At 40.1% G+C, this 26,984-nt stretch overlaps 2 protein-coding genes across 9 annotated transcripts in view; one reads left to right on the top strand and one right to left on the bottom strand.

The window, feature by feature from the left end:
* CHDH (choline dehydrogenase) overlaps positions 1–1,487 on the top strand; it is a 29,353-nt gene extending 27,866 nt beyond the window's left edge. Inside the window, exon 7 of the mRNA XM_089681831.1 lies at positions 5–1,487. Within this exon, the coding sequence (XP_089537957.1) occupies positions 5–423 (419 nt within the window). The 3' untranslated portion in view covers positions 424–1,487. The remainder of the gene's footprint in view (positions 1–4) is intronic.
* Positions 1,488–7,602: 6,115 nt separating this feature from the next.
* Positions 7,603–26,984, bottom strand: part of CACNA1D (calcium voltage-gated channel subunit alpha1 D) — a 537,089-nt gene continuing 517,707 nt past the window's right edge. For all 8 annotated transcript variants that reach the window (XM_089681862.1, XM_089681863.1, XM_089681858.1 and 5 more), the window contains 2 exons: positions 22,682–23,002; positions 7,603–15,381 (listed from right to left, as the gene is read on the bottom strand). In XM_089681862.1, the coding sequence (XP_089537988.1) occupies positions 15,085–15,381; positions 22,682–23,002 (618 nt within the window). In that variant the 3' untranslated portion in view covers positions 7,603–15,084. The remainder of the gene's footprint in view (positions 15,382–22,681; positions 23,003–26,984) is intronic.

Below are 26,984 nucleotides of genomic sequence, written 5' to 3'. Positions count from 1 at the left end.
ACAGAAAAGGACATTGTAGATTTCCGGCAGTGCGTGAAGTTGTCCAGAGAGATCTTTGCTCAGAAAGCATTCGATGAATTCCGGGGCCCCGAAATCCTTCCTGGTTCTAGTGTCCAGACAGATGAAGAGATTGATGCTTTCATTAGACAGAAGGCAGACACGGCCTATCACCCATCCTGCACCTGTAAAATGGGGCAGCCGAATGACACAAGTGCGGTTGTTGACCCAGAGACAAAGGTAATAGGTGTGGAAAATTTACGAGTTGTGGATGCCTCTATCATGCCCAGTGTTATAAGTGGGAATTTAAATGCACCAACAATTATGTTGGCAGAAAAGGCAGCTGATATCATTCAGAGGATTCCTCCTCTCGAGGAGCGAGATGTAGGTGTGTACAGACCTCAAACCCTGGAGACTCAACGGTAGTTATTTATCATCAATCTCTGTCTTCATAATTGAATGACATTTAGCTTGCTACAACATTGTGTATCAAAATTGGAATTTTATGTAGAAAATGCTATGTTCACCTTTTTTCAGCCTATTGCCGATCTCCTGCATCCACTGTGCAGCTCTACCTGTCTACGTGCACCCCAGTAATGACTGTGACAATACTGGACAATTTCTGAGTAAACTGTTTTGAAATGACTGCTTCTAGTCTCCACTGGAAGAGCAGGTGACAGGGTAACAATGCAGGAGAACAGTTGGGAGCAGGGGTGGACTGACAACTCATGGGGCCCCCGGGCAATAGGGGATCATGGGGCCCCTATGTCCTTGCCCAAACTAAAAAAAAAAGCCTATGAAAAAGGTACCAGGGGCATCTCATGGGGCCCCCTACTGACCTCGGGCAGTGCCTGAGTTTCCAAATGGTCAGTCCGCCCCTGGTTGGGAGAGAGGAACAGAGTGTTGCACCCTATAACTAGATGTGCCTACACAAGAACCTTCATGGCAGGATCAACAGGTATTCTTTTATGAAGGACTCAAGATTTAAAAATGATTGAAAATTACTTTTACCCCCTTAAATTTAGCAGTGCACTACTTTAACTGGTAATTGCGCAGTCATGCAAAGCTGTTCCCAAGCAAAATTTATATAATTTTTTCATACAAATAGAACTTTCTTTTAGTAGTGGTATTTGATCACCACTGGGTTTATTGTTTAGTATATAAAGGAAAATTTACAACAATTAAGTAAGTGTATATTGATTGGTTTGCGTGAAAGTTATAGAGTCTACAAACTATGGTGTATATACTTTTTTTTTTTTTTTTTTCTTTCTACTAATGGTGGTGATCAGCAACTTATAGTGGGACTGTGATATTGCGGTGGACACTGTTTGGAACAGCTGCCAATGAAATAAGTGTTTTTACTCTATCGACTTTATCCACTTAAAGCAAAGTTCCACTCACCTGTCAAAAAATAAAAGTCAGCAGCTACAAAAACTGTAGCTGCTGACTTTTAAAAAAAAAAACAGCCACTTACCTGTCCCTCAGTCCTGTGGTGTCCCCCCCCCCCCCCCCCCCCCCACAGCCTGTTTCACCGGCCGTCCTGGATTCCAGAAGGCTGGCATCTTCAGTGTAGGCACCTGGCTGTGATAGCTTGCGGCTTCACAGCCAGGTACCCACTGCACATGCGCGAGTAGCGCTGCGCTTCATGAATGGTCCTGTAGTCTTCTGGGACCTGTCACGTTTCCCGAAAGACTACAGGAAGGGAGGACACCTTCCATTGATCGGACCGGAAATTGGAGCGGGTACCTGTCAAATTCAGGTACCCGCTCCCTCCAAAGCTGCCAATCCTTAATGGGGAGCGGGAGAGTAGTCGATAAAGCGGAACTTCCCCTTTTGGGTGGAGCTCCACTTTAAGCTTCAGAAGATTTTACCCCCTTCATGACCAGGGCATTTTTTTGCTACTTGGAACTGCGCTACTTTAACTAGCAATTGTGCTGTCTTGCAACACTGTACCAAAATTCAATTTAAATTGAATTTTTATTGACAGTTTTCTTTTGGTGGTATTTGATCACCACTGGGTATTTGTATATCTTATTATATAACAGAAAAGACCCAAAATTCTGAAACGCCCAATATTTTTTGCTTTCTGTTATAAAACATAACATTTTTTCAGAAATTTAGGCCAAAATGTATTCTGCTGAATGTTTGTGTGTGTGTGTGTGTGTGTGTGTGTGTGTGTGTGTGTGTGTGTGTGTGTGTGTGTGTGTGTGTGTGTGTGTGTGTGTGTGTGTGTGTGTGTGTGTGTGTGTGTGTGTGTGTGTGTGTGTGTGTGTGTGTGTGTGTGTGTGTGTGTGTGTAGTATACAGGTTTTTTTTTTTACACTAATAATGACGATGATCAGCGACTTATAGTGGGACTGTGATAGTGTGACGGGCAATCTAACACTGGGTGGAAACTAACAGACATCACCAGTGACAGTAATACAGTGATTAGTGATAATACTATACACTGACACTGTACTAATGACACTGGGTGGGAAGGTGTTAACATTTCGGGGTAATCAAGGAGTGTGTGCCTAACAAGTATTATATGCTGCTTTTTATTAAAAATCTTTGTTCCTTCTCCCTGTGTTGATTGTCAACACAGGGATCTGAATTGTGATTGGACACAGCCAATCAGCAGGTCTGGCCATGAAGCACTGGCTAAGACATACTCCGCTGTGTAACATTTATAGGTAAAGTTGATCCAGGATATATGCCACTCGGGGGATCAGGAAGGAATTTTTTTCCCTGCAGGAGCAAATTGGAGCATGCTTTGCTGGGCTTTTTTTGCCTTCCTCTGGATCAACTGTGGATATAGGACTATAACTTTTTTTTTTTTTTTTTTTTTTTTCAGCCAAACTAACTATGTACAATCACAGCAGGAGTCAGCTGGCGGGGGAGCATGCGTGTGCCCTGTACCCAGAAGGGGCCAGCGACGTACAGGTAGCATCGCTGTACCTGTACGGGCCGCTTGTCTGCAGTACATTGCGGCTGGGTGGACCTTAAGTGGTTAATTTTTGAAAGCCTACATGACTTTTCAGTGATTGGGTTTACAAAAACTTTAAAAAAGAAAACTTAACCTCAACTAAAACTTTATTCAGTATATGAACGTGTTAGAATGTCTCAACTTTTTATTGCTGCTGATGTTCCAATTTGGAAGATGTGTGTAGGCTCACTAAGGATGACCTTGGGTTCAATTCAAACTCAGAAGGAAACTTTCAGTGCTGGACCAATCGGCAGCGGAAAAGGGAGGAATGCTCAGCCCAACAATTGCACATAGACAAAGGGATGCTCACGTCATCATTGACCTAACTAAGCCACAGTAACAGAAACCCAAAGGAAAACTTTAATCTGGGGTAGAGACAGAAATAAAACCTGACAGATGTTCTAAGTCTCCTTAGTTTTTTTAGGACTTTCTTCACTCCAGGTGTAGTGGGACTGAGCTGTGAAACCTCACCCAGGACACTGCCACTGAAGACAAGGCAAAATGTCCATTGGTGGTGTGCATGCAGTAATTTTTTCAGCACAGTGTGGTGAAACGCAATCCACTGCATCACACTGCGCGGCAGAAAATAGAGCTTTAAATGTCAAAAGTAAACCGCATAATGCCTACGGATCAGTGCATCCACACTACAGCTGTCCTGCCACACACCAGCAGCTATGTTCTAGCACAGCTTCAAGTGTGAATGAACCTTTCAAAAAAAGTTTTGGCTGGAGTTTTTGCTTTAATGAAAAGGGAATGAAAGTTTAAAAGTTTAAAAATGTTAAATTATGTATTTTAAAGTGTAATTTTATTTCAAGTTGTTCGTAATTTTATCTCACTGTGTTTGTTATCTTACTTACGGTATGATGATTTTTCACTTCCAAAAAATGTAAATTTTTTTTTTTGGTTCTGAATGTTTAACTCCACATTAACTAAAAAAGTGATGTAACATTTATAACTACTACTTAAGGAATTTTGTAATTAAATGTTATTAAATAACTTTTCTATATCAATCTGCTGCCTATTTTTTGAAATTGTCAAAACAGAAGGAAAGCTGTGGTGTTCGGGTGGCAGAATCAAAACCAGACAATTATTACTCCTCGTAGAGAGCCAGATGTCATATAGATTTTCATATACACTGTATTGGGCCTGCCCTCCAAATCATTGGATTCAGGTGTTCCAATCACCACCATGGACACAGGTGTATAAAATCAAGCACCTAGGCATGCAGACTGCTTCTACAAACATTTGTGAAAGAATGGGTCACTCTTAGGAGCTCAGTGAATTCAAGAATGGCACCATGATACGTTGCCACCTGTGCAATAAGTCCATCCTTGACATTTCCTTGCTACTAAATATTCCACGGTCAACTGTTAGTGGCATTATAACAAAGTGGAAGGAACTGGGAACAACAGCAACTCAGCCACCAAGTGGTAGGCCATGTAAAATGACAGAGAGGGGTGCTTTGTATGCTGAAGTGCACAGAAGTCGCCAACTGTCTGCTGAGTCAATAGCTAAAGACCTCTAAACTTCATGTGGACTTCAGATTAGCACAATAGTGCGTAGAGAGCTTCATGGAATGGATTTCCATGGCTGAGCAGCTGCATCCAAGCTTTACATCACCAAGTGCAATGCAAAATGTCAGATGCAGTGGTGTAAAGCACACCGCCACTGGACTGTAGAGCAGTGGAGACAGGTTCTCTAGAGTGAAGAATCACACTTCTCTATCTGGCAATGGACGTGTCTGTGTTTGGCGGTTGCCAGGAGAACGGTACTTTCCTGATTGCATTGTACCAAGTGTAAAGTTTGGTGGAGGGAGATTATGGTGTGGGGTTGTTTTTCAGGGGTTGGGCTTGGCCCCTTCATTCCTTCCTTCACTGGAACTCCTAAGGTGTCAGCATACCAAGACATTTTGGACATTTTCATGCTCCAAACTTTGTGGGAACAGTTTGGAAATGGCCCCTTCCTGTTCCAACATGACTGAGCACCAGTGAACAGAGCAAGGTCCACAAAGACATGGAAGAGCGAGTTTGGAACGTGACTGGCCTGCACAGAGTCCTGACCTAAACCCGATAGAACACCTTTGGATTGAATTACAGTGGCGACTGCGAGCCAGGCCTTCTCGTCTGACATCAGTGCCTGACCACACAAATGCACTTCTGGAAGAATGATCAAACATTCCCAGAAGAGTTGAAGCTGTTATGGCTGCAAAGGGTGGGCCAACTCAATATTGAGCCCTACGGACTAAGACTGGGATGCCATTCATGTGCGTGTAAAGGCAGGTATCTTAATACTTCTGGCAATATAGTGTAGGTATGCACTGGTTCTTCACCTGACCTGAATGTCTAAAGTCCTCAGTCTCCTTAAAGAGACACTGTTACCTTGCCAATTCAGGGTAGTTGGTAGCCTGGCACTAAATTTTTACTGGCCAGCCTGAAGATAGTGCAGAAGGCCACAGCCATCAGGTAAGTACAGACCTGTGGAGGGGCAGACATACAGTACCTGATTACATTGAGGAGGCTAGATAGGGCAGCTGGGGAAATATTGCATTAAGCTGAATTTGGACTCTGAATTAGAAATTTGAATATTCATTAGAACTGAAATAACTTACCAGGCAGCCAGTGCCAGAGTGACTCTGCCAAAGAAGCCAGGCCTGTGCGTGCAGCTTCCATTGTATACCAGTCTTGTAAGCTCTTGACTCATGATTACCAAGCCACAAGCTGCCTATTCATTCAGCTTTCAAGTCAATTGAGGCCATGTCAATGAAGCTAAAAGACCATTGTGAGGCTGGGAAGTAGCTAATTAATTTGCTAGCTTATAAACCTCTTTAAGGCAGCCTACAAATGCAGTGCCTATTCATTGTAAAATTGTATTTTATTTGTAGGCCTTAGAGACACATTTTTATACACGCATTTTAGATTGGTCACATTTGTTTTAACAGACCTAACTGGATGCAGTCAGGGGCATGCATAAGGGAAATTAATGACAAAATTAGATCTAAATCAAACTGCCTTGAAAGAAGTCTCACCTGAATTTTTATTAATTTATTCCATTCCCCAAATTGCATATAGTACTTTGTCCCATCTTCCTATGTGCTGTCTAAGGCTAGCTTTGAAGTCCGTCAGGGTGCCCTTCCTACATCCACAGTGGTCCGATAATGCAGCTCACAAGGAGATGGCATTTTTCTTTGTTTCCATGCACTTGCCTGAGACAAGTGTATCACAAGTAATGCAGGGGGACAGGGGCTTGCCTGATAAAATGTTCCAGGAAAGCATGACAGTACTTAGAGATGAAGAAAAGTGCTGGGTGTCAACGGAGCTATCTCCTAGTTTGCTGTGTTGTTGGAAGGTAATGGAGGGAGGACGGGTGCCCTTTTGGAGCTAACCTTAAGCAGGCCATACATTAAGCAGTTTTCTTGCTTAAAGGAGAAGTATAGCCAAGGTTTTTTTTTGGCTATACTATGGATCCTAGGAGTACAGTTCGTTCTGAGCCCACTGTCGGCTGATGTCACAGAGCTCTAAAAAGATTCCAATCATATGGCCAGGATCCACCAAGATGGTTGCACTGGCAGCTGGTTCAGCCTCCCAGTGAGTCACTGAGCGCCTAAACCAGTAGCTCCCTTCCCCCTCCACAGTCCAGCGCTCCAGTGAGCAATGGAGGGGCAGAGCAGAGATACGGAGACTGACAGTCACCAGTTCTCTGCCGACAAAGAGCTGAGTGATCAGTAGTGTTTAATCACTCAGTTCTCAGTCTTAGAGCCGGAGGGGGACAGAAGCTGCATTGGACCAATGCTGCATCCACGTAGGTGAGTATAATTTTTATTTTTTTAACTTCAACCCATACTTCTTTTATCGTAAGCTTTTCTTAAATCTTCTTCTTTTCTTAAAACTGCTCAATTCGGTGTTGATGGGGGAATCCCTCCTGCAGAGCTTTTGTATTCTGACAGCAGGAATTTTCCCAGCCATCAGAAAACAATGTTCACTGTCTGCTACTATAGCTGCTGGCAGTGAATGAAAGAAAAAACCTGACAAGCTGGTACAACCAGCCTGCCCATACATGGATGGAAATTCATCAGGTTCCTGCTGAACAGTCAAATTTTAATCCATCTATGGCCAGTTTTAGACAGCACATATAACTTCACTTGTATAACATCAAAATTATGTTTTAGTACAAACAATGGAAAGTTCATTTCAAATAAAAAAGTATATCTAAGACATTTTTTTTTCATTTGGATATGATCGACATTAAAAAAACAGTATTTTTTTCCAATTTCCTATGTCCCAAAGACACACCAGGATAGGAAGTGAGGGAAATTACTTCTTTGACAATTGCCATTAAAGTAGGTGTTCCCATTGAAAGATTTCCTTTTGCTGCCTGGTTTGATGGCAACTTTAACATTTTAGACTTCCCATCACTTTCTGTCCTGAGAACAGTGGTCAGAGAAAAGTATAGTAGTTAAATGTTTTAGCAGAATACCCCAGTAAAATGTTTTATAAGAAAAGGATGCTGTAGTGCTGGCAACCAAGACCATACTATGGAATAATAGAATGAAAGGTTGACATACACTGTAGCAGATCACACAAGGCCCTTTCTGAATGTACTCAACAACACTTACTCAAATACACAAAATAACACGCCAAACCCATAGAAAAGAGGTTTATTGATTTTAGGCATAATGTGTCCTCTGTCTGAATTGATGCCTCCTGTATGTGCACACAAAACCATTATAAGATATACAATTTACCAAATTAATAGTTACCCAATGCCATAGTGTCTCTGCATTAATACTGCTTGTACAAGCTCTCAAATCTGCATATTTTTATTCACACAGTGCACACACATTAGACCATGTCATATTTGAAAGTCTGCTCCATTGCAAGAATTTCCACCACTGCCAATGTAACAAACCATGCCAGATGTTCGCTGCACCAGTGCACATCCTTTGCCGGGAGTCAATCACTTCTCAGGAACTGTCAGTGCTGGATTCGGCACTGGGCAACACAGACTTGTGTTCAAGGTTAAGCCTGGCTCTAATGAGTGTGGATTTATGATGGAAAGAGTAGGTGGTACCTAAAACTGCCCTGAGTATAAATAAAACCACTCCACAGTGATCTTAACTTTAAGCCAGCCTTTCCTAAGAAAGCTAGAATTTATAGAAAAAATATGGGTTTTAGTTAACCCTCATGCACACTTGACGTTTTGATAACGCTGGTAACGTTAGCTGTGTAAAGTCACGTTAAAAACCTGAGTTTTTTTGGCGTTTTTGCATTACCCTAGGTTCACACCTATGCGGCCGTGCGGGCTGCATTTTGTTCGGGCACGAGAGCCCATTCATTTGAATGGACTCCCGTGCCTGTGACACGCAGGGAAAGAAGTCCCTGCACTACTTTGAAAAACGCAGCTCACATGGGAACCTTAGTTCCCAGTACGGTTGCATTTTCCAGTGCGGTTGGCATGCCATTAGAACTAATGGCACCCACCCACGGGTCCGCAATTCTCTGTGTGAGTGGCAGCTGCACAGATTTTCATGCTGATCCACAGCGGCACCACCCGCATAGATGTGAACCGGGGGTCAGCGTTTAGAGGCGTTTTCCACGTTTGCGGTTTTTACCATTTTTTTTTACCAATCAGTTTGCCGCATTTTTCAGCGTTAGAGCATTTTTACAGCTAAAAAACTCCTCTAGAAACCCACTAGTCCTGGGGTTTTTTTCCAGCCAAAAAATGTTGATTACAGTCTATGTGTGCATGAACACATAGGATAACATGCTGGGGGGTTTACTAGTTGTAGAAAAAACATCAAAAGCCAAATACAGCCGCTGTAAAAACGTCCACTGTGCATGAGGGCCTAAAGTTTAATTTCTTGATTTTATAAATGATTTATACATGTATCTTCTATATCTTTTTTTAATTTCTTGTCTGTGCTTCTATGATACTGTGTTTGAAGAGCATACTTTGTTGCGAAGCAGTAATAATTGGTTAACAGGGAAGCCTTATGATTTCTATAGCTGTTTGAGCATGTTGAACAGACCCAAACAGCAATATAGGTGTCCTTTTATGAAACAGAGATCAGAGGTGATCCTAAGGATCGTTGCTGATCTCTGATCATTAGTGGTTTAGGAAACAGAGATGATCAGTGGAGAACATGTTTTCCACTGATCATCTCAGCACACAAATGGCCAATGTATGAAGGAGCGATCTCAGCCCTTCACTGGTGATCTGTGTTCTCCCTCCAGATTCTCCAGCCCAGAGGTGATGAATCAGAGGAACCGCAAACGAAGCAGAGATAATTTACTGCTGCTTAGTAAACGGTGTTTGACTGATCTCTTACTGTAATCTCGCAACATTATAGTAAAAGCAGCCGTTTTCCAGCGTTCAAAGCATTTGTAGATTGCTTCTCCCTTCATCCGGAGAAGTGATCTACACCGCTTCATAGAAAGGAATTCAGAGGAGAACTGTCTTCTCTGAGAATGCCGGAGAACTGAGCCGCGGTCATTTACTGCTGCATGATAAAAGGACACCCAAATTACAAGCTATTCACACAGTATACTATCATAGATACCCCAGCAGCTGTGCTGGAGAACAGAGAACCCCAGCTGCTAGTTAAAAGTGGTAAATATGACAGATTTGTGCACATTACTTCATATTTTCACTATACACTCTTTTTAAGTTCAACTTTGTTCCAGCATGCATTGTTGCTTGATATATTTACTTTATTGGTAATAAAAAAAAGTAAGGTTAACTAAAATCCAGGGTGAAACATTTATGAGCAATGATAACATTTCTTTATACATGCAGATCTGTCACAGGGACAAGTCCTCTTTGAAATAGTCTTAGATTTCTGAAAACTTAGTTAATACTACTCAGGCAAATCTGTCTGTTGCCTTATTTTGTTAGTTTGCAAATTCATACCCACCCTTATAGGGGAACTAAACCCTCCTATTCTTTTCAGCCAAGGAAGATGCCATCTTAACCTTTGTTTGATCTTCAATGGCCATGGTGCTGCACATGTGATCAGTTATGACTCCAGTCATTTGATAGTTGGACAGTTGAGAACACAAGTAAATGCGACAGCATTCCCAGTATACCATGAATGTAATGGTTTTTTTAACGCGTAAGGGCCCGTTCACACCATGGTGCAGAGACATCGGTTTTTCTGCATGCGTACTGCAAGGGCACAACAAAATCAATAGTTCTCTCTGCTCCCTGTTCACATCACAACACTAGTATCACATGCAGTTTTTTTCTGAGCAGGTATCTGCAACGTGTATAAAACTCATTTACAGGCGCATGGAAACTGATGTCTCTGCAAGTGAAATCTGCGTGTCAGTTTCCATCAGTTTTTACGCACATATGGTGTGAACAAGGCCTTAAATCAATGTGTTTAGTTCCATTTTAAGAGGATAATTGTATTTCCTACGGGAGTTAGAAATGTCAACCCAAATTTGTGGAAATCAGTTGGGATCCCAGAGTATCAGAGTGGTTAAAAAAGTGACAGTTTTATGTAGTCAAAACAGGAAGTGAGAGAAAATCCATAAAAATGAAAGCAATCCTTTGGGCACCTTTCAGGTCACCAGAACCAGTGTCCCTATTGGAACATTTCCCCTCTATTACTGTTCTGGGGGACAACCCAAAATTTGGGATTTTCTTTTCACTTTCAATGATAATGATAAGCAGGGCAAATAGAGAGACTGAATCTCTCTAATGGGGGATACAGACAGCAATAAAAACCTGACAGGTGTGCTAATCCTTCTCCACTTTGTCCAAAACTAAATCAAAAAGTTTTGCCTGTAGTACTACTTTAATTTTGTATTGTTTAAAAATACAAAAGGGTAAGCCAAGTATCAAAATATGTAAGTCAGCAGCTTTTTTACCTTTAGTAAATCAACCCTGCCAAGTCAAAAGAAGGAAGCAGATGAGGTCTAATGACCAACCTAATCTGCATACTTGTTCCAACTTGGTGATTTAAATCATTAAAGCTGGTGGGTCAGCGTAGAAGCCAAGCAGCAATCCTTTTTAGCAGGCAGTCAGCAACAGTAGCCCACATTTTGCTCCCAGTAAAAGTTTACATTAAAGCCTATCTAACCCCCCCCCCCCCTTTCACTCATCCTATGTACTTATCAGTCTTTAGGTGGAGTGGCTGTAGTAGTTTTCTTTTTTTTTAATTTTACCTTTTCTTTCATAGGTAATCCCTTCATTCATTCAACAAGTGTACCTTTGTTCATCTCCATTAGGCTGCCCATAAACTATACATTTTTCTGTCCAATTTCTGCCCAATTTCCTTTAGATTTACCTTCAGCTATGTAGTGCAAGGGCCTACCTAATTGGATACAATTGAAAGTGTTAGTTTTGTCCTCCTATTATATGGATTTTGGTAAATCTAAACCAAAAATTTCAAGAAAATTGTACAATGTATGGCCATCCTGGGTTGATTGGACTAGTAGTTTTACATAATAAAAATAAAGCAGGCCATACATGGGTCGAATTCCGAACGATTTTTCGTTCAAAATCTAAAACGTTGTTTGTTCTGTAATCCGATGGTGCCACCAATGATTTCAAAAATTGGTAGTTTTTCACGCACTTTCCAACATGCCTGATAAATGAAATAGGGAGGAACCATAAAAATCGGCCGGTGCCATTACCCACTTACAGAGAACAGTTGATTATTTTTAGGTCCGATTTTTGAACGAAAAATCGTTCGGAAATCAGCCCATGTATGGCCAGCCCAAGTGTCTTTCTTTAGGGCTCAAAGAAAGTAGCAAGGAGACTGCATTTCTGGCATGATCAACGGGTAGTTTACTTATAATGTTCTTTGCCTGAAAAAAATAAATCAAATGCAGGCACCACACCTAGAATTTGTAATCTGAGATACCCCAAATGTTGCTTTTTGCATTTAGATATGATTTACAGTAGTTTGTAAATAGACTGTAGCTAGTGAATTTTGTGGAAGAAAATAGAGGGAACTCCAGGTTTTGAGCCTTGGGTTGGATTTCTTGGCACCTTAATATCCATCCTACTCCAAAGCCACGATACAACTTAAAGTGGAACTTTAGTTAAAAAATTAAGTCCTGCTAGACCACTTCAGGCTGGCCCCTTTTGCAGGTATAGCTATGTAAAACATTAAAAATAAGCATCTATACTGTGTAAAATACAGAAATAAATTGCCTCACACCCTGCTCTACACATGCTCAGTTCATCTCTATTATTAGGGACTGTGCCAAATTTGTAGAGGCCTATCTGCTAACAGTCTAAAGATTTAATGCTGCTCAGGGGCCCAGGGCTTCAGCAAAACGGCAACCTCCAACAAAAAGAAACAGGAGCGATGCTGAAGGCAATTTGCAGCACACCTCAACACTGGTAGCATAATTATGAATGTGGAATGTATGTTTCTTGCTCAAGAGCATTATTTTTTATCAAGTTTTTATGGGTAAAGTTCCACTTTACCCCCCCCCCCCCCCCCCGACCAGGCCATTTTTTGCGATACGGCGCTGTGTTACTTTAACTGACAATTGCGCAATCATGCAACGCTGCACCCAAATGAAATGTATGTCCTTTTTTTCCCCACAAATAAAGCTTTTCTTTGGTGGTATTTGTGCATTTTGAATTTTTTGTGCTATAAACAAAAAAAGACCGACAATTTTGAAAAAAAAAAAACAATATTTTTAACTTTTTGCTATAAAACATATCCAGTAAAATGTGTATTCTGCTACATGTCTTTTGCTAAACAAAAAAAAAATCCCAATATGTGTAAATTGGTTTACATGACAGTTATAGCATCTAAAAATGGCAGTACACTGGAATTTTTTTTATTATACTAGTAATGGCGGCGATCAGCGACTTATAGTGGGACTGTGGTGGGCATTCTGACACGGGGGGGGGGGTGACTAACTGCCACCCACATCCCAATGACACTAATACAGTGATCAGTGATAATAGAAAACACTGACACTACTAATGACACTGGGCAGGAAAGGGTTACCATCTGGGGCAATCAAAGGGTTAACTGTGTGCTGTTTTACAACATGTGCTGTGTGTGTTTGCTGGCAGCATGCTTTTGCTGGCAGGAGAGAGAGCTGTGAATTTCCTGCCGGGATCTGGTGATTGCCATCTACAGCTGCCAATGGAGGCGTGGGTAGGGCGCCACATGCACCCCCTACCCAAAAATGCAAATCACGTATATGTACGTGACTTTGTGCAGCCCTGCCGCCCTGTAGCAGTATTTCTTCTATAGGGCGGAGGGCAACTGTATAACTGGAAATTTAGAAAGTAACCAGGGATGTGGTCAGACAGGTTGCCCTACCCACTGTCTGACAATGCTGCTAGCAAGAAGATGGAGGTTTGTATGTGATCCAGCGCAGAGTGGCTGACCCTCAACAGTATATCTACATGTGTGGATCGCTACTGGTTATGTATCGCAAGTCGCATGCCATGTCGCGCCAGTGAGAACCAGGGCCTAATATGTATCATGGCTTTGGGAGTAGGGTGCATATTCAGGTGCCATGAATTCCAACCCTGACAGCTGTTATTTTTATCTAACATTTTCACAGTTGTTACTAGTAATGGTAATAACTATGTGTCCCCCGGGTTCTGATTATCAGGTTTTTGTATTGTGTCTGTATTACCATCAGAGTATACAAATCTTATAGACAGGATACACCCTTACATTATCATAGTATAATCCTGCCAGTGCAGAAACCAAGTCTATGAACTGTTTTCATAGGAGGCTTTTATTACAAAGAATCCTATAGTATATGAATAGCTGTTAAGTATTAATACTGCCATCATTGAAATATTCATTCTTTGACATTGGAATGTTATACACCAGTAGACTGTCTTATATATTTAAATATATATATATATATATATGTCTAAATATATTTAAGATCGCCATATAAAACAAATCCAACACTAGGTGCTCTTTGAAACACCTTATTTAATTCAGCACTCTCTTTTAGGATTCCCAACAACATTACAAAATGTTTGCTTGGAAAAAAATTGATGTAACATTTTTTGTAAGATTAAAAAGATTGGTAGCTCACTGTCACATGATAAAACACCCGAAATGATCGGAATAACTTTTTTTTCTGTAATAATTGCATATCTTTTTTTCTTTTAAGATAGATTAAATTTGACATAAAATATTTATTTTAAAAATTCAATTTTTCTTCATAAATTTTTATTTAAAAACAATTAACCTTTTTTTGTGTTAATAGATTGTTCTAAATATCTATGGATTTGCAGAAAAAAATATTTGTTTTAATTCTTTGCGGAGATAAGTGAACTCAGAAACCCTTAGATATTGCTGCAGTTCAATTTGCCATAAATGATTACAAAATATAGAACATCTCTTTACAAATACAAATTAGCATATATTACAGATCATTTACATAAAATCTAAATTGTCATTTTTTTTGACAGCTATAAGCTTTTTATCTGGGTGTCAGTGCATTGATTGCAGCGATTCCAGTGTCATTTGCCCTTAATGTGATAGTCAAAAAAAAGTTGACTATTAAAATGATATTTTCACCATGTAAACTAAATTTACATCATCAGCAGGATTCCTGGGCCTATTGTAATGCAATGTGCAGACCAGCACTAGAAGAGGGTGCAACTGAAGTAGTTTGATGGTGGCCAACTCTGGTGGCCATCCTGTTGGCCAAGATTAAAGATGCAATAAAAAATTACCAGACCTAGTAAACGAGTAAGAAGCTGATATGGTGGGTATGGCTGTGGGGTAATGACGAGGGCATTTTGATTGTCATCACCAAAAAAAAAAAAAGTCACATAATTGCATCACTGATTCAGGTGCAAAATGCGGCCTACTGTTCACATAGAACACAATATGGTTTGACCATCCTTCCTTCACCACCTAGAACTCCGAAACTGAAGACTTTGCATAAAAACACGTATTTTCCACCAGAGCCAGGAAAAATGGGAGTTGTTGTCCTGCAACAGCAGATGTCCTGGTAAGTTGCACCCGCAACGTGTATCCATGGCATGTACTACATGTGACCACACAAAGCTGGTTTAGTCTTTCTCCCTTTCTAGTGCCATGCTTCATTAACTGAGAGGCACTTTTTTTTTTTTTATAGAATCCTAAGTGTCTTTTTACAGCTTCATTAAATACTATAAAGTTGTTATACAAATCATTTCATCAGCTAGATCTTCTTCATATTTATTGGGCTCCGGCTCCTCATCGCTGTACCCAGGGCCAAAGTCTTGAAGATCATAGTCTCTCCTGCTTAAGATAGGGAACATATCGCCCCCTGCTGTCCCGTTCCGAATGCTGCCATTGAGAAGATTGCTTGCCGCACTTTCCATCTCATCTATAGTCATGTCACAGGCATCAGCAATCTCGTGTTTTGTGGCAGACACGAATTTGGGGTCCCTAGCATATCTCCCCAATCCCTCCGAGATTAGGACCTGAAATATAGAGAAGAAGGTTTAAATTAGGATGGGCAGAATACCCCGTGGACTGAAGACAGATGACACCTATACCAAGAATAAAAATATCACATTAGGGTTAATACACACTAAACTGGAAGAAAAATAAATCTGATGGCTGCTGTAAGTCAAGGCACTTTGGGGTAGATTTACTAAAACTGGTGCACGCAGAATCTGGTTCAGCTGTGTATGGGAGCCAATCATCTTCTAACTTCAACTTGTTGAATTAAGCTTTGGCAATAAAACCTGGAAGCTGATTGGTTTTTATGCAGCACTACACTACATTTTTGCTTCTCTTTCTTCTATTTTCATCTGGTGATTCAGCTGGGAACTCTACTGTTTTTCAGAAGTTCAAGCTCTCCAGCAGAATGTATCAGCTCACATAGATAAGATCATTCATTTACCACAGGCAGGGGTGATTAAATTGGTCAGCTTTTATTCATGGAAACCTTTATCCCAAAAGGAAAAATGCTTGCTGTAACGGATTACAAAGTGTGCGCTGGACTTTGGATTCTGTTTGTTATTTGTATTTAAATCTGCTAATACATTTAAACACTCACATCCCCCCAGACTGACAATGGTGCTGTCTGCTGTGTCCTGGCTCATTCCTCCAGAGTGATGTCTCACTAATACAGGAGGTATGTTATTGGCCAAATCACCAGGTGAAACAGAGGAGTAAAATCCAAAGAAAAGAAAACTGATGCAGCCACCACATCTAATGTTTGGTAAGCTGCAACATAATACATTTTTGGTTTTGGAAAGTACATGTAAACCCCAACTTAATGACATTTAGTTTTCCTTAAGCACTGTGTATCAGTCAATTTCCATTTTTTTTTTGGTTTTTTGGTTTTTATTGAACAAAATACATTCTTTGTTGCAGCCACTTCCTGTCTACATGCATGCACTCCCTAAACTGCTGTTGCTCATTTATCAGGGTGAGCTTCCTGATGGTGACTACAATTGGGCATGTCTGGATGTATAGACCACTTGTAGTCTCCTTTGGGAGAGCAAGTGATGGTATTATTGCAGAAGCACAACTAAGACAGGGACTTCCATGGCAGTATCACCAGATATTTTATTGAAACCTGCAGATATAAAATGATTACAAATTATCTGAAGTTTACAGGAAAAACATTAGATTTTAGTGGCTTGATTTACTACATACTTTAATTAAAGCTGGAATTTATCCATTTCCTTGCTGTAGCTTAAAGAGGAGCTCCATATATGTATATAAATACGGTGTCACCTACCACTAAACTAAAATAACCCTTCACATACTAGAAAAATCACTCTCACCCTTGAAAGTGCAAATTATTATATCACGAAAACTAATATGTCAGTGAACCCCACACTATCATACCCAGTGCTAAACTCTAAACTCAAATCCCAAACATAAACACAATACACAGTCCAATAATCAAAGTTTGAAATTAAAACATTATCCCCAAAATATCCTGTAAAGTCACTCAAAATTGTAAGTAAATTAGTAAAGTCACTTCAACAAATTAAGTGTCCAAAATCCAGCTTGTCACTTTCTTTGAGCCCCTCCACTGGGTCTTATAGGACAGAAAATACCTTAAAAAAAAAGGAAACACTACATAGTGTATTACCTTAAATCACCAAAATATATATCTCATAACTTCCACAAAAATGTGTAAAACTTCAAAAATTGGTGCCAAAATAGTGAACACTGTGCAAAGTGGAAATTAGTGTGTCACTTTGTGAGTACAACAAAAACCAAGTGACCACAGCAGTGTAAACCTGTATAGTGGAAAAGCATATATACTCTTACCAGAATACAAAAAGGAAAAAACGCCTTAAACATATAGTAGGAATCAGCATACATTCACTCCTTTCCTCCACTCCTGAAGTGTGCCTCTTAGGATGTCATCCACCATATCCTCCTGATCATTCCCATGGTTTAGACGGACATTCCTAAGCCTCCAGGGTACTCATATAATGAATGTATAAATATATATATATATATATATATATATATATATATATACACACACACACACACACACACACACACACACACACACACACACACAGTGATACCGTTTTAGTAATACAATAAATTTATTAGATCTGCTTACATAAAAATAAGAGAAATCGCCTATTCCCATGCCCCAGAACCCTTCTGGGTTGCCGAGCAGCTTATTCCTCACTTTCCATGCGGTTTTGCCAATACTCAAAATGGCCGACACGCCACTTCCGGTTCCTTTCCTGTGCGTCCGACGTCACTTCCCTTGATGCGTTTCGTCACATCCAGGACTTAATCACCCCTTATGATTAAGTCCCGGATGTGACGAAACGCATCAAGGGAAGTGGCGTGTCGGCCATTTTGAGTATTGACAAAATGTGCATGGAAAGTGAGGAATAAGCTGCTCGGCCACCCAGAAGGGTTCTGGGGCATGGGAATAGGCAATTTCTCTTATTTTTATGTAAGCAGATCTAATAAATTTATTGTATTACTAAAACGGTATCACACTATAAATATATATTTATACATTCATTATATGAGTACCCTGGAGGCTTGGGAATGTCCGTCTAAACCATGGGAATGATCAGGAGGATATGGTGGATGACATCCTAAGAGGCACACTTCAGGAGTGGAGGAAAGGAGTGAATGTATGCTGATTCCTACTATATGTTTAAGGCATTTTTCCTTTTTGTATTCTGGTAAGAGTATATATGCTTTTCCACTATAGAGGTTTACACTGTTGTGGTCACTTAAATTTTTGAAGTTCTACACATTTTTGTGGAAGTTATGAGATATATATATTTTGGTGATTTAAGGTAATACACTATGTAGTGTTTCCTTTTTTTTTTAGGTATTTTCTGTCCTATAAGAGCCAGTGGAGGGGCTCAGCACCAAAGAAAGTGACAAGCTGGATTTTGGAGACTTAATTTGTTGAAGTGACTTTACTAATTTACTTACAATTTTGAGTGACTTTACAGGATATTTTGGGGATAATGTTTTAATTTCAAACTTTGATTATTGGACTGTGTATTGTGTTTATGTTTGGGATTTGAGTTTAAAGTTTAGCACTGGGTATGATAGTGTGGGGTTCACTGATATATTAGTTTTCATGATATAATAAAGTAGAGCTCCAGTCAAACCAGAAAAAAAAAGTCAGCAGCTACAAAAACTGTAGCTGCTTACTTTTAAAAAACAGCCACTTACCTGTCCCACGATCTTCGCTCCTCGGCACTGGCATCTTCAGTGTGGGCACCCGTGCTTGTGACAACTTGTGGCTTCACAGTCGGGTGCTCACTGCACATGCGCAAGCAGCGCTGCACCTTGAGAATGGTCCTGTAGTCTTCTGGGACCTTTCACATGTCCCAGAAGACTACGGGGAAGGAGGGGGGGGGGACAATTTCCACTTATGATCGCCTAGGTGATCGCAGCAGAAGTGAGAGTGGGTGCCTGTCAAAATTGGGTACCCGCTAGCCCCCCCCCCCCCCACTCCCCAAAGGTGCCAATTCCTCACAGGGAGTGGGGGACCAGTACTTTAATTTCCCCATTTTCCCTTTTGGGTTGACCTCCGCTTCAATCTCCATTTTGCAATCTCCCAACTAAACAGAATTTCTGAGCTATTAATGCCTAACCTCACTCTAACTTCCAAGCTCAATCATGGTAATACACATACAAAGTGGGGCAGGGATGCTAATGAGAACCAGTCACTGTTTTCAGAGTTCACTTCTGCCAGTTCACTAAATAAAATATGAAAGGTCTTCAGGAGATGTAATGAATATATTACCCCTCTATATATGTTAATTGCTACTCAAATGCAGAGGATGCCAGAATATGCTCCACCTGGTGTCCACTGCACAGTTCTAGCTGTTTTTCCTATTTCTCCCTATTTGAGGTGATACCAGCAATATGTACAGTCCTGGCCAAAAGTTCTGAGAATGACAAAATATAAATTTTCACAAAATCTGCTGCTTCAGTGTTATTAGATCTTTTGTCAGATGTTACTATGGTATACTGAAGTATTATTACAAGCATTTTATAAGTGTCACAGGCTTTTATTGACAATTACGTTAAGTTTATGCAAAGAGTCATCATTTGCAGAGTTGACCCTTCTTTTTCAAGATGACATCCCATTCTTGTAATCAATGCTTGGAGTTTGTCAGAATTTGTGGAGTTTTTTTCATTCACCCATCTCGCCTCTTGAGGATTGACCACAAGTTTTCAATGGGATTAAGGTCTGGGGAATTTCAAGTTTCCTGGCCAAGGACTCAAAATTTCGATGTTTTGTTCCCTAAACCACTTAAATATCACTTATGGCAAGGGGCCTCATCATGCTGGAAAAGGCAATGTTCATCACCAAACTGTTCTTGGATGGTTGTGAGAAGTTGCTCTCGGAGGATGTTTTGTACTATTCTTTATTCATGGCTGTGTTCTTAGCCAAGGGAGTCAGGCTCACTCACAATTTTGCCTGAGAAGCAACTCCACACATGAATGGTCTCAGGATGTTTTACTATTGGTATGACACCGGACTGATGGTAGCACTCACCTTTTCTTCTCCAGACATTGTGTTTTCCGGATGCCCAAAACAATCAGAAAGAGGATTAAATTGGAAAAAATGACTTTACCCCCAGTCCTCAGTGGTCCAATCCCTGTACCTTTTGCAGAATATCAGTCTGTCCCTGATGTTTTTGGATGGAGAGAAGTGGCTTCTTTGCTGCCCCTCTTGACACCAGACCATCCTCCAAAAGACTTTGCCTCACTGTTCGTGCAGATGCACTCACACCTGCTTGCTGCCATTCCCAAGCAAGCTCTGCACTGTTGGTGCCCCGATCCCGCAGCGGAATCAACTTTAGGGGATGCTCCTGGTGCTTGCTGGACATTCTTGGGCACCCTAAAGCCTTCTTCACAACAATTGAACCTCTCTTCTTGAATTTCTTGATGATCCGATAAATAGTTGATTTGGTGCAATCTTAGTAGCAGCAATATCCTTGCCTGTGGACCCCTTTTTGTGCAAATCAATGATGACTGCACATGCTTTCTTGCAGGTAAATTAATATTTGTGTCATTCTCAAAACTTTTGGCCAGGGCTGTATATACAATTAGGTGAATAAGGAGGGCATGAGACTCAGGAAGTGTATGGCAGAAAGAGAGAGACTACAGGAAGCACACAGGTTTTCAAATTAGAAGTTACCAGATGTATATTGTGTATTTTTTTAATGCGGAATTTACTTATTGAGGACTAGCACTCTTTGAATGAGCCTGCGAAATTGAATAGATAAAGTATGAGTTTAGAAATATACTTAAATGTTCACAATTAAGAAATATTCAGGGAATTTAAAACGGCCCTAATAACAGTTTGTTGCTGGTATTTTCCTTAAGAACTCCCTGGTCTAATTCAGGCAGGCATTTGAGCTAGTGTTGGTAACATTACTGACACAAGCAGTAAAATTCAGGCAGTTCTTCCAAACGCCACTTTAATATTCTATCACTATGGCAGCAACCAATTCTGAAAGAATTACCACCAGTTCTCAGTTTAGGAAGCTGGCAGTAATAGAGGCCAACACAGAGGCATGCCAGTACTCAGAGCAGACCATGCCCTTGCTAGGAGGCTGTCATGTCTGTGATAGCTTCCCGCACAGTGCTGTAACCTCCGACTTATTTAGCTATTGGTCAGGAGATTTGCTGGCTGCAAGGTAAATGTGAACAATCGGTCCATAGATGCCCAAACATGGGCAATGCCTTGTTACTGGGTGGGTGGAACCTAATGGGGAACTGAGATACTAGCTCCTCATAAGATCTGCTTCACTTTTCATTGACAGCATCCAACAGTGGTCAGATTCTAAATCCACTATTTGACTGAATAGCGGCTATGGATCCGCCCACTCTCGCTTTGTCGATCAAACTTGCAGTGGACCTGATCAGAGAACTAGTCTCTCAGTTCCCCCATCAGGCTCTTCCCACCCCTAGTATAAAATTCCGCACCCAAGCACTTGTCAGTGTGAGTGCAATGGGGAAGGAGTGTTCAGAGTGATTCCTCCTCAGTGCAGACCCAGACACATTCATGTACCTGTCTGACTGGTACATTATTGGGTGCAAGCACCAGTGCTCATTTTAATGTCAAATTTCGATTTAGTTTTAGTCACAGCCTTTTGACTAAAAGGCCATTTTAGTATTAGTCGTATTTTAGTCTTCTGAATTGTTTTAGTCATATTTTAGTCAACTAAAATCTCCAATACATTTTCGTCGACTAAAATCTAATGGGTTTAGTCAAATTGTAATGCATTATTTAAGCATTTATGTAGAATTTCAAAACTCATATACTTCTGCAGTAAAAAAATTGAATAATATGTTATTATTTATGGTATTAAGGTTTGAACATACACTACAGACACAGACTTAGCTGCTGTGATGTATAACCAGTGTTAAATTTTTACATCAAATTTGGATTTAGTTTTAGATATAGTCTTTTGACTAAAATGCCATTTATTTTTAGTCGTATTTTAGTCATCTGAATTGTTTTAGTTTTAATTGCATTTTAGTTGACTAAAATAGTGTTAATTTGTGTTGACGAAAATATTTTAGTCCCCAATATTAACAGTGGCAAGCACCAACACTTTCAATGCTGTCTATGACACCCTTCATGAATTTCCCAAAATATCTTCTGAACATCCTTTCTTCAGTGGATTGGTCTATGACACCTACCTGGTCTAAAGCAGGATCATTGCACCCCTTTATACATATACTGCACTGGCACCTTGAAGCTATACCAGTGCCATCAGTATAAACAAATGTGCTATATATTTTTTTAATTCACAGTGCTGAGGAGGTTAGGACCAAAAGGCGAGTTCTTCTATCTTCTTCCAGAGGTTAAGACCTTCTGTATGAGAGCTTAGGACCATCAAGGCTTAGAAAACTGGGACACGTTTCAGCTTACCAGCAGCCACTACATGTATGATTAACTATGTAGCCTAAAATGTGTCACAGTTGTAGTTAGTAGTAGTTAGTCACATTCATCTGGATTTGTTCTGTAGAGTTGAAGAGGTTCTGCTGTGCCGCCAAGCAGTTTCATCAGTTCTGAGTGTCAGGAACATATCTACTCATGTGTCACGGTTGTAGGCTTTTCACTGTGGTCAATGAACAGATTTTTATAGAATCGTGGCTTCAGCGCCGATGACCTCTGGGCTTTGCCTGTTATTACATAAGCCCATACAAGCCACACTAAAGTCCCACAACTGGTATAATACAGTCACATGTTTTTGAAGGGCTGTAAAGTGGGCAATATAACCCAAGGCTACTTACGGCTTCCACTAGGCTGTCTGCACTCCTCTGCTTGTCACTGTGTTTGTTCCTGAAGTCATTGGGTACAGTCAGGTTGGATTGGTTAAATGTCCTGTATGAAATGTCTGTGTCATCTGTGTACCATGAGCTTCTTTGTAAGGATGGGAGACTTCCATTCATCTGCTCCTTAGACTCAGCATGGTCCACCCGGATGAGGGGTGTGTAGAATGGGGTGCGGTCCCTGTTCGTAGGAGTAGCTGGAGGAGTGGCCCAGGATCTTGTGGAGCGACAGGGAGAATGTTTCTGAGCTTTGCTAGAGTCCAAGCCAGCCACAGCCATGATCTGAAAAAGAATCAGAATTAGTAATACAGTTCTAGTCAGGTGGGAAGTTTCCAGACTTAGTGACTATTTTAGAAGCCTTACAATTTTTAAAAGCATGTCTTTTAACGTGGAACTCCAGGCAAACCGCTAAATTCACAGATGAAATACATATAAGGGAGCAATTTTACTTTTCAAAGCATTTGTATTTCTGCCCATCCAGTTATAAAATTTACACTGCTCTGTCATACTGCAGAGCAAGGCAGATGACACCACATTCTTTGTTATAGTTAGACTGTAGAAGGAATAGGAACAGAAAGGGGGAATAAATAGGGCCCCCCCTTTTGTTATGGGACTGTGGCAGGGAAAGAAGGTTTCAAGTCCCCTCACTGTAAAATACAGTGGGGGAACATTCTAGAAGGTCAGAATGGTTTTTAGTCCCCCCACTGCTGTGAGGAGGAGAAAAAAAAAATGTTAAAATTTCAAGTTCCCCCATGATATACTAGCATAATAGGGAAGCTTCTAGAAAAAAGGAGTTTTAAGCCTCCCACTACACCTGTGGAGTTTTAACCCCCCCCCCCAGGGTATATTATATAATGGGGAAGATTCTAGAATTGGAAGTTTTTAGCCCCCCACTACACCTGGACATTCCTGAAAGGAAACAGTGACCAATAAGGAGAAGAATTGGAGAGAGGAGAGGGCTATAAAAGGGGATTCCGTTAACGGAAAATTCAGAAACCTGGGAGGCATCTCTGTAGTGCTCCCTCCCACCTGCCCCTTTTCGGCGCAGCTAATTATTATTGCTAAGTATATTTAATGATGGTAAAATACGTAAGTATGTAAATTGAAAAAAGTTGTATGGTTAAGGAGTATGGTTGATAAGTGTTGTGTTCATAAGTACAGCTTGAGTCGTAGTGACTAAGCTGCGGGTTTTGAGTAAGATTATTTTACCGTAAGTACAAATGTTTTACAATTATTAGTAAGCTAATATGTAAAAATAAATTGTTATTATAAAGAATGATATTTAAACCAATAATAAAACGGTCGCGGCCAAGTTAGCACCAAAACAATAAGAGTCGTGGTCTTTATTGTATAGAATAAAGAATACTGCCTATAGTCCCATACTTCCACACCCAGGCTGCTGAATAGAATGTAAACGTTTTGCAGCAAACTGATCAGGTTCTCTCTCTGCTCTCCTATCAAGTTCCTTGACAGTACAAATTACATGCATCAAAACTCATTGGTTCCCATGCCTGCCAACACCTTTCCCAGTCTAACGCTGCTTCACAGGGCATTGGAAGAGGCTGATATCAAACATTTAAAAGTTTAAATTTGTCTTTATTATATTTTGTATCAAATTTAACAGTACAAAGCATGAAAATAATGAGATCATAGACAAGTAAGTGGGCAGAAAAACATCACAGGTATGACTATGATCCATGTGGATGAATGAAAATGAATCCAAATAACAGCAGGATGGAGGGATCGATAACACAAATCACGGAGAAAGGAAAAAACAAGGTGGAGCATCCCCAGACAAGATATATGCAACAAAAATGAAACAACTCTGTATAACCAAGAGTATACACCCAAACAGAGAAGAAAGAAAAAGAAAGGAAAAAAAGGGGGAGGGGGGGGCACCAGTTGTAAAGATAGTGAAGGAGAAGAAGAGAGAGTGTCGGGAGACACGGCAACAAGCAGTCAAGGTGGTCCTCCACCAGTATCCCGTCGGAGTGACCCCACCGCCCACACCCTAGTACGGTCCACAGGGCCAAGATATCAAACATTTAATGACTTATTGATGGGGTAAATTAATGTATCATGTACAGTCTATCTGCCTGGAGTTCATCATTAAATGTATATTTCACATAACTCAAAGCTCAGTGAGCCTCATTTATCATTGATTGAGGAATTATCTCAATCTGTGCAGCTTAAAGAGCAACCATCCAAGCAATCTCCTTTGGTATTATGGGAGAAGACAAATGCAATTGTTTAATACAGCAGGAAGAAAAACTGAGAAACATCTTTCCTCAGACACTTTATAAATGAGGTTAGGCAGGATGTAATTAGACAAAGAAAGCAAAGTGTGTAGCAGTAGTGTAGTGGGTGTGTAAACATTTATTAAAAGGAAGTCAATTAGCAACTCACATAAAGTAAGATGAATTGTGCAGTCTTGAAAAAGAGGCGTCAGCCACAAAACAAGTTTCCACGCCCCCTGACATCACTTCCTGTTTCATCACTTTCTGTTCCGGTCCTTGCCTGTTCTCCATAGATCCACGCATGCTGCTTCCTGGTCACCCCGGCTACCACACTCCACCCCTTGCAGCAGAAGTTATGTTAGGATCGTGGATGCTGCCTCCTCCTCCCAGCTACAGATGCACCAATGCATGAAATCATCCACACACTGAGTTGCCAATTATTGTGTGCAGTGTCCACCTCTTCACCTTGTTGCACTTTCTCACATATATGCGAATTGGATGCGTTTTGAACTACATCCAATTCACATGACATTTGAAATAACATTGGTTTCTATTGTGCCTGTTCACATATTTGCTGTGCAACCAGAGTGCAGTCCAGATTAGGTGCAAATTCAGGCTCATTGACTTCCATGGGAACACTTCTGAATCACGCGTTATTAGTTGTGAACAGGATAAAATCCTGACATGATGCTGTTCTAAACCGGTCCTGAACCACTGAACAACTGGTCCTGAACCGCTGAACAACTACTTTGTCAGTTGGCTATAAAAATGGATCTTCAGTCTGCACCGCACATTGTGAATCCCCTCTTACGCTGGCGCCCCTTTGTCATCTCTCTTAGCTATTGTAGGTGCCATTCAGACCATTCCCAGTGCATCCATTGTGACAGTTTCCTTGATGTCCTCCCCAGCTGGAAATGCTTTTGAGAACCATGATATGCATAATTTGTCTTACTTTATGTGAGTTGCTAATTGTCTTCCTTTAAAAATTGTTTACATGCCCACTACACTTAGTCTGTGCACCTTGCTTTTTTGTCTCTTTTCCACTTGTACATCACTTCAGTCTCTCAGAAGTGTTGCGCTAAGTGTGATGTACTGGATTCTTCAGCGGTCCTTAAAGCCATAAGATTTCTCATATGGAAGAAAATATACTTGAAATATATTGCCATATATTTGAAAAGCTACAATTTTGGTATATATATATATACATACACATACATACATACATATACACACACACATATATATATATATATATATATATATATATATATATATATATATATATATATATATATATACACACACACACACACACACATTTTTTTAACATATAAAAAAGTCATTATTAACATATTTGTACATATATTTGTAAATACATACCAAAAATGTAAATTTCAAATATACTGTATGTCTTTAAAAATACAAATGTATTTTTAAAAATATTTGTAATAAAAACTCATTTCAACATACAGTATGTATGTGTGTGTATATATATATATATATACACACATACATACACACACACACACACACATACATACTGTATGTTGAAATTAGTTTTTATTACAAATATTTTTAAAAATACATTTCAAATATACTGTATGTCTTTAAAAATACAAATCTACATTTTTGGTATGCATTTACAAATATATGTACAAATATGTTAATAATGACTTTTTTATATGTTAAAAAAAATCTGATGACTATATTTTAAAAATATTTTCCATATATTTTGTAATAAAAACGCATATATATATATATAATGGCCAAAATTGTAGCATTTCAAATATATATATGCAATATATTTGGGAAGAATATTTTTAAAAATATATATTTTTCTTCCATGTGGGTTATCTTGAGGATTTGGACCACACTGTCCTTTCCATCAATGTAGTGTGTTTCAGTCCAGGCTGCACCCATCATGCCATATTGACAATTTGTATCCATGATGTAATTAGAGGTGAGCAAATCAATTCACCTGAATATTCTCAAAAATGCCCTGGATATACCAGGCAAACTGATTCACT

This window comes from Staurois parvus, unplaced genomic scaffold (genome assembly GCF_062004578.1).
Source record: "Staurois parvus isolate SC_StPar_1 unplaced genomic scaffold, SC_StPar_1.0 ptg000282l, whole genome shotgun sequence".
NCBI lineage: Eukaryota > Metazoa > Chordata > Amphibia > Anura > Ranidae > Staurois > Staurois parvus.
Note: the sequence above shows the minus strand (reverse complement) of the source record. Positions and strands in the feature narration are given on the sequence as shown.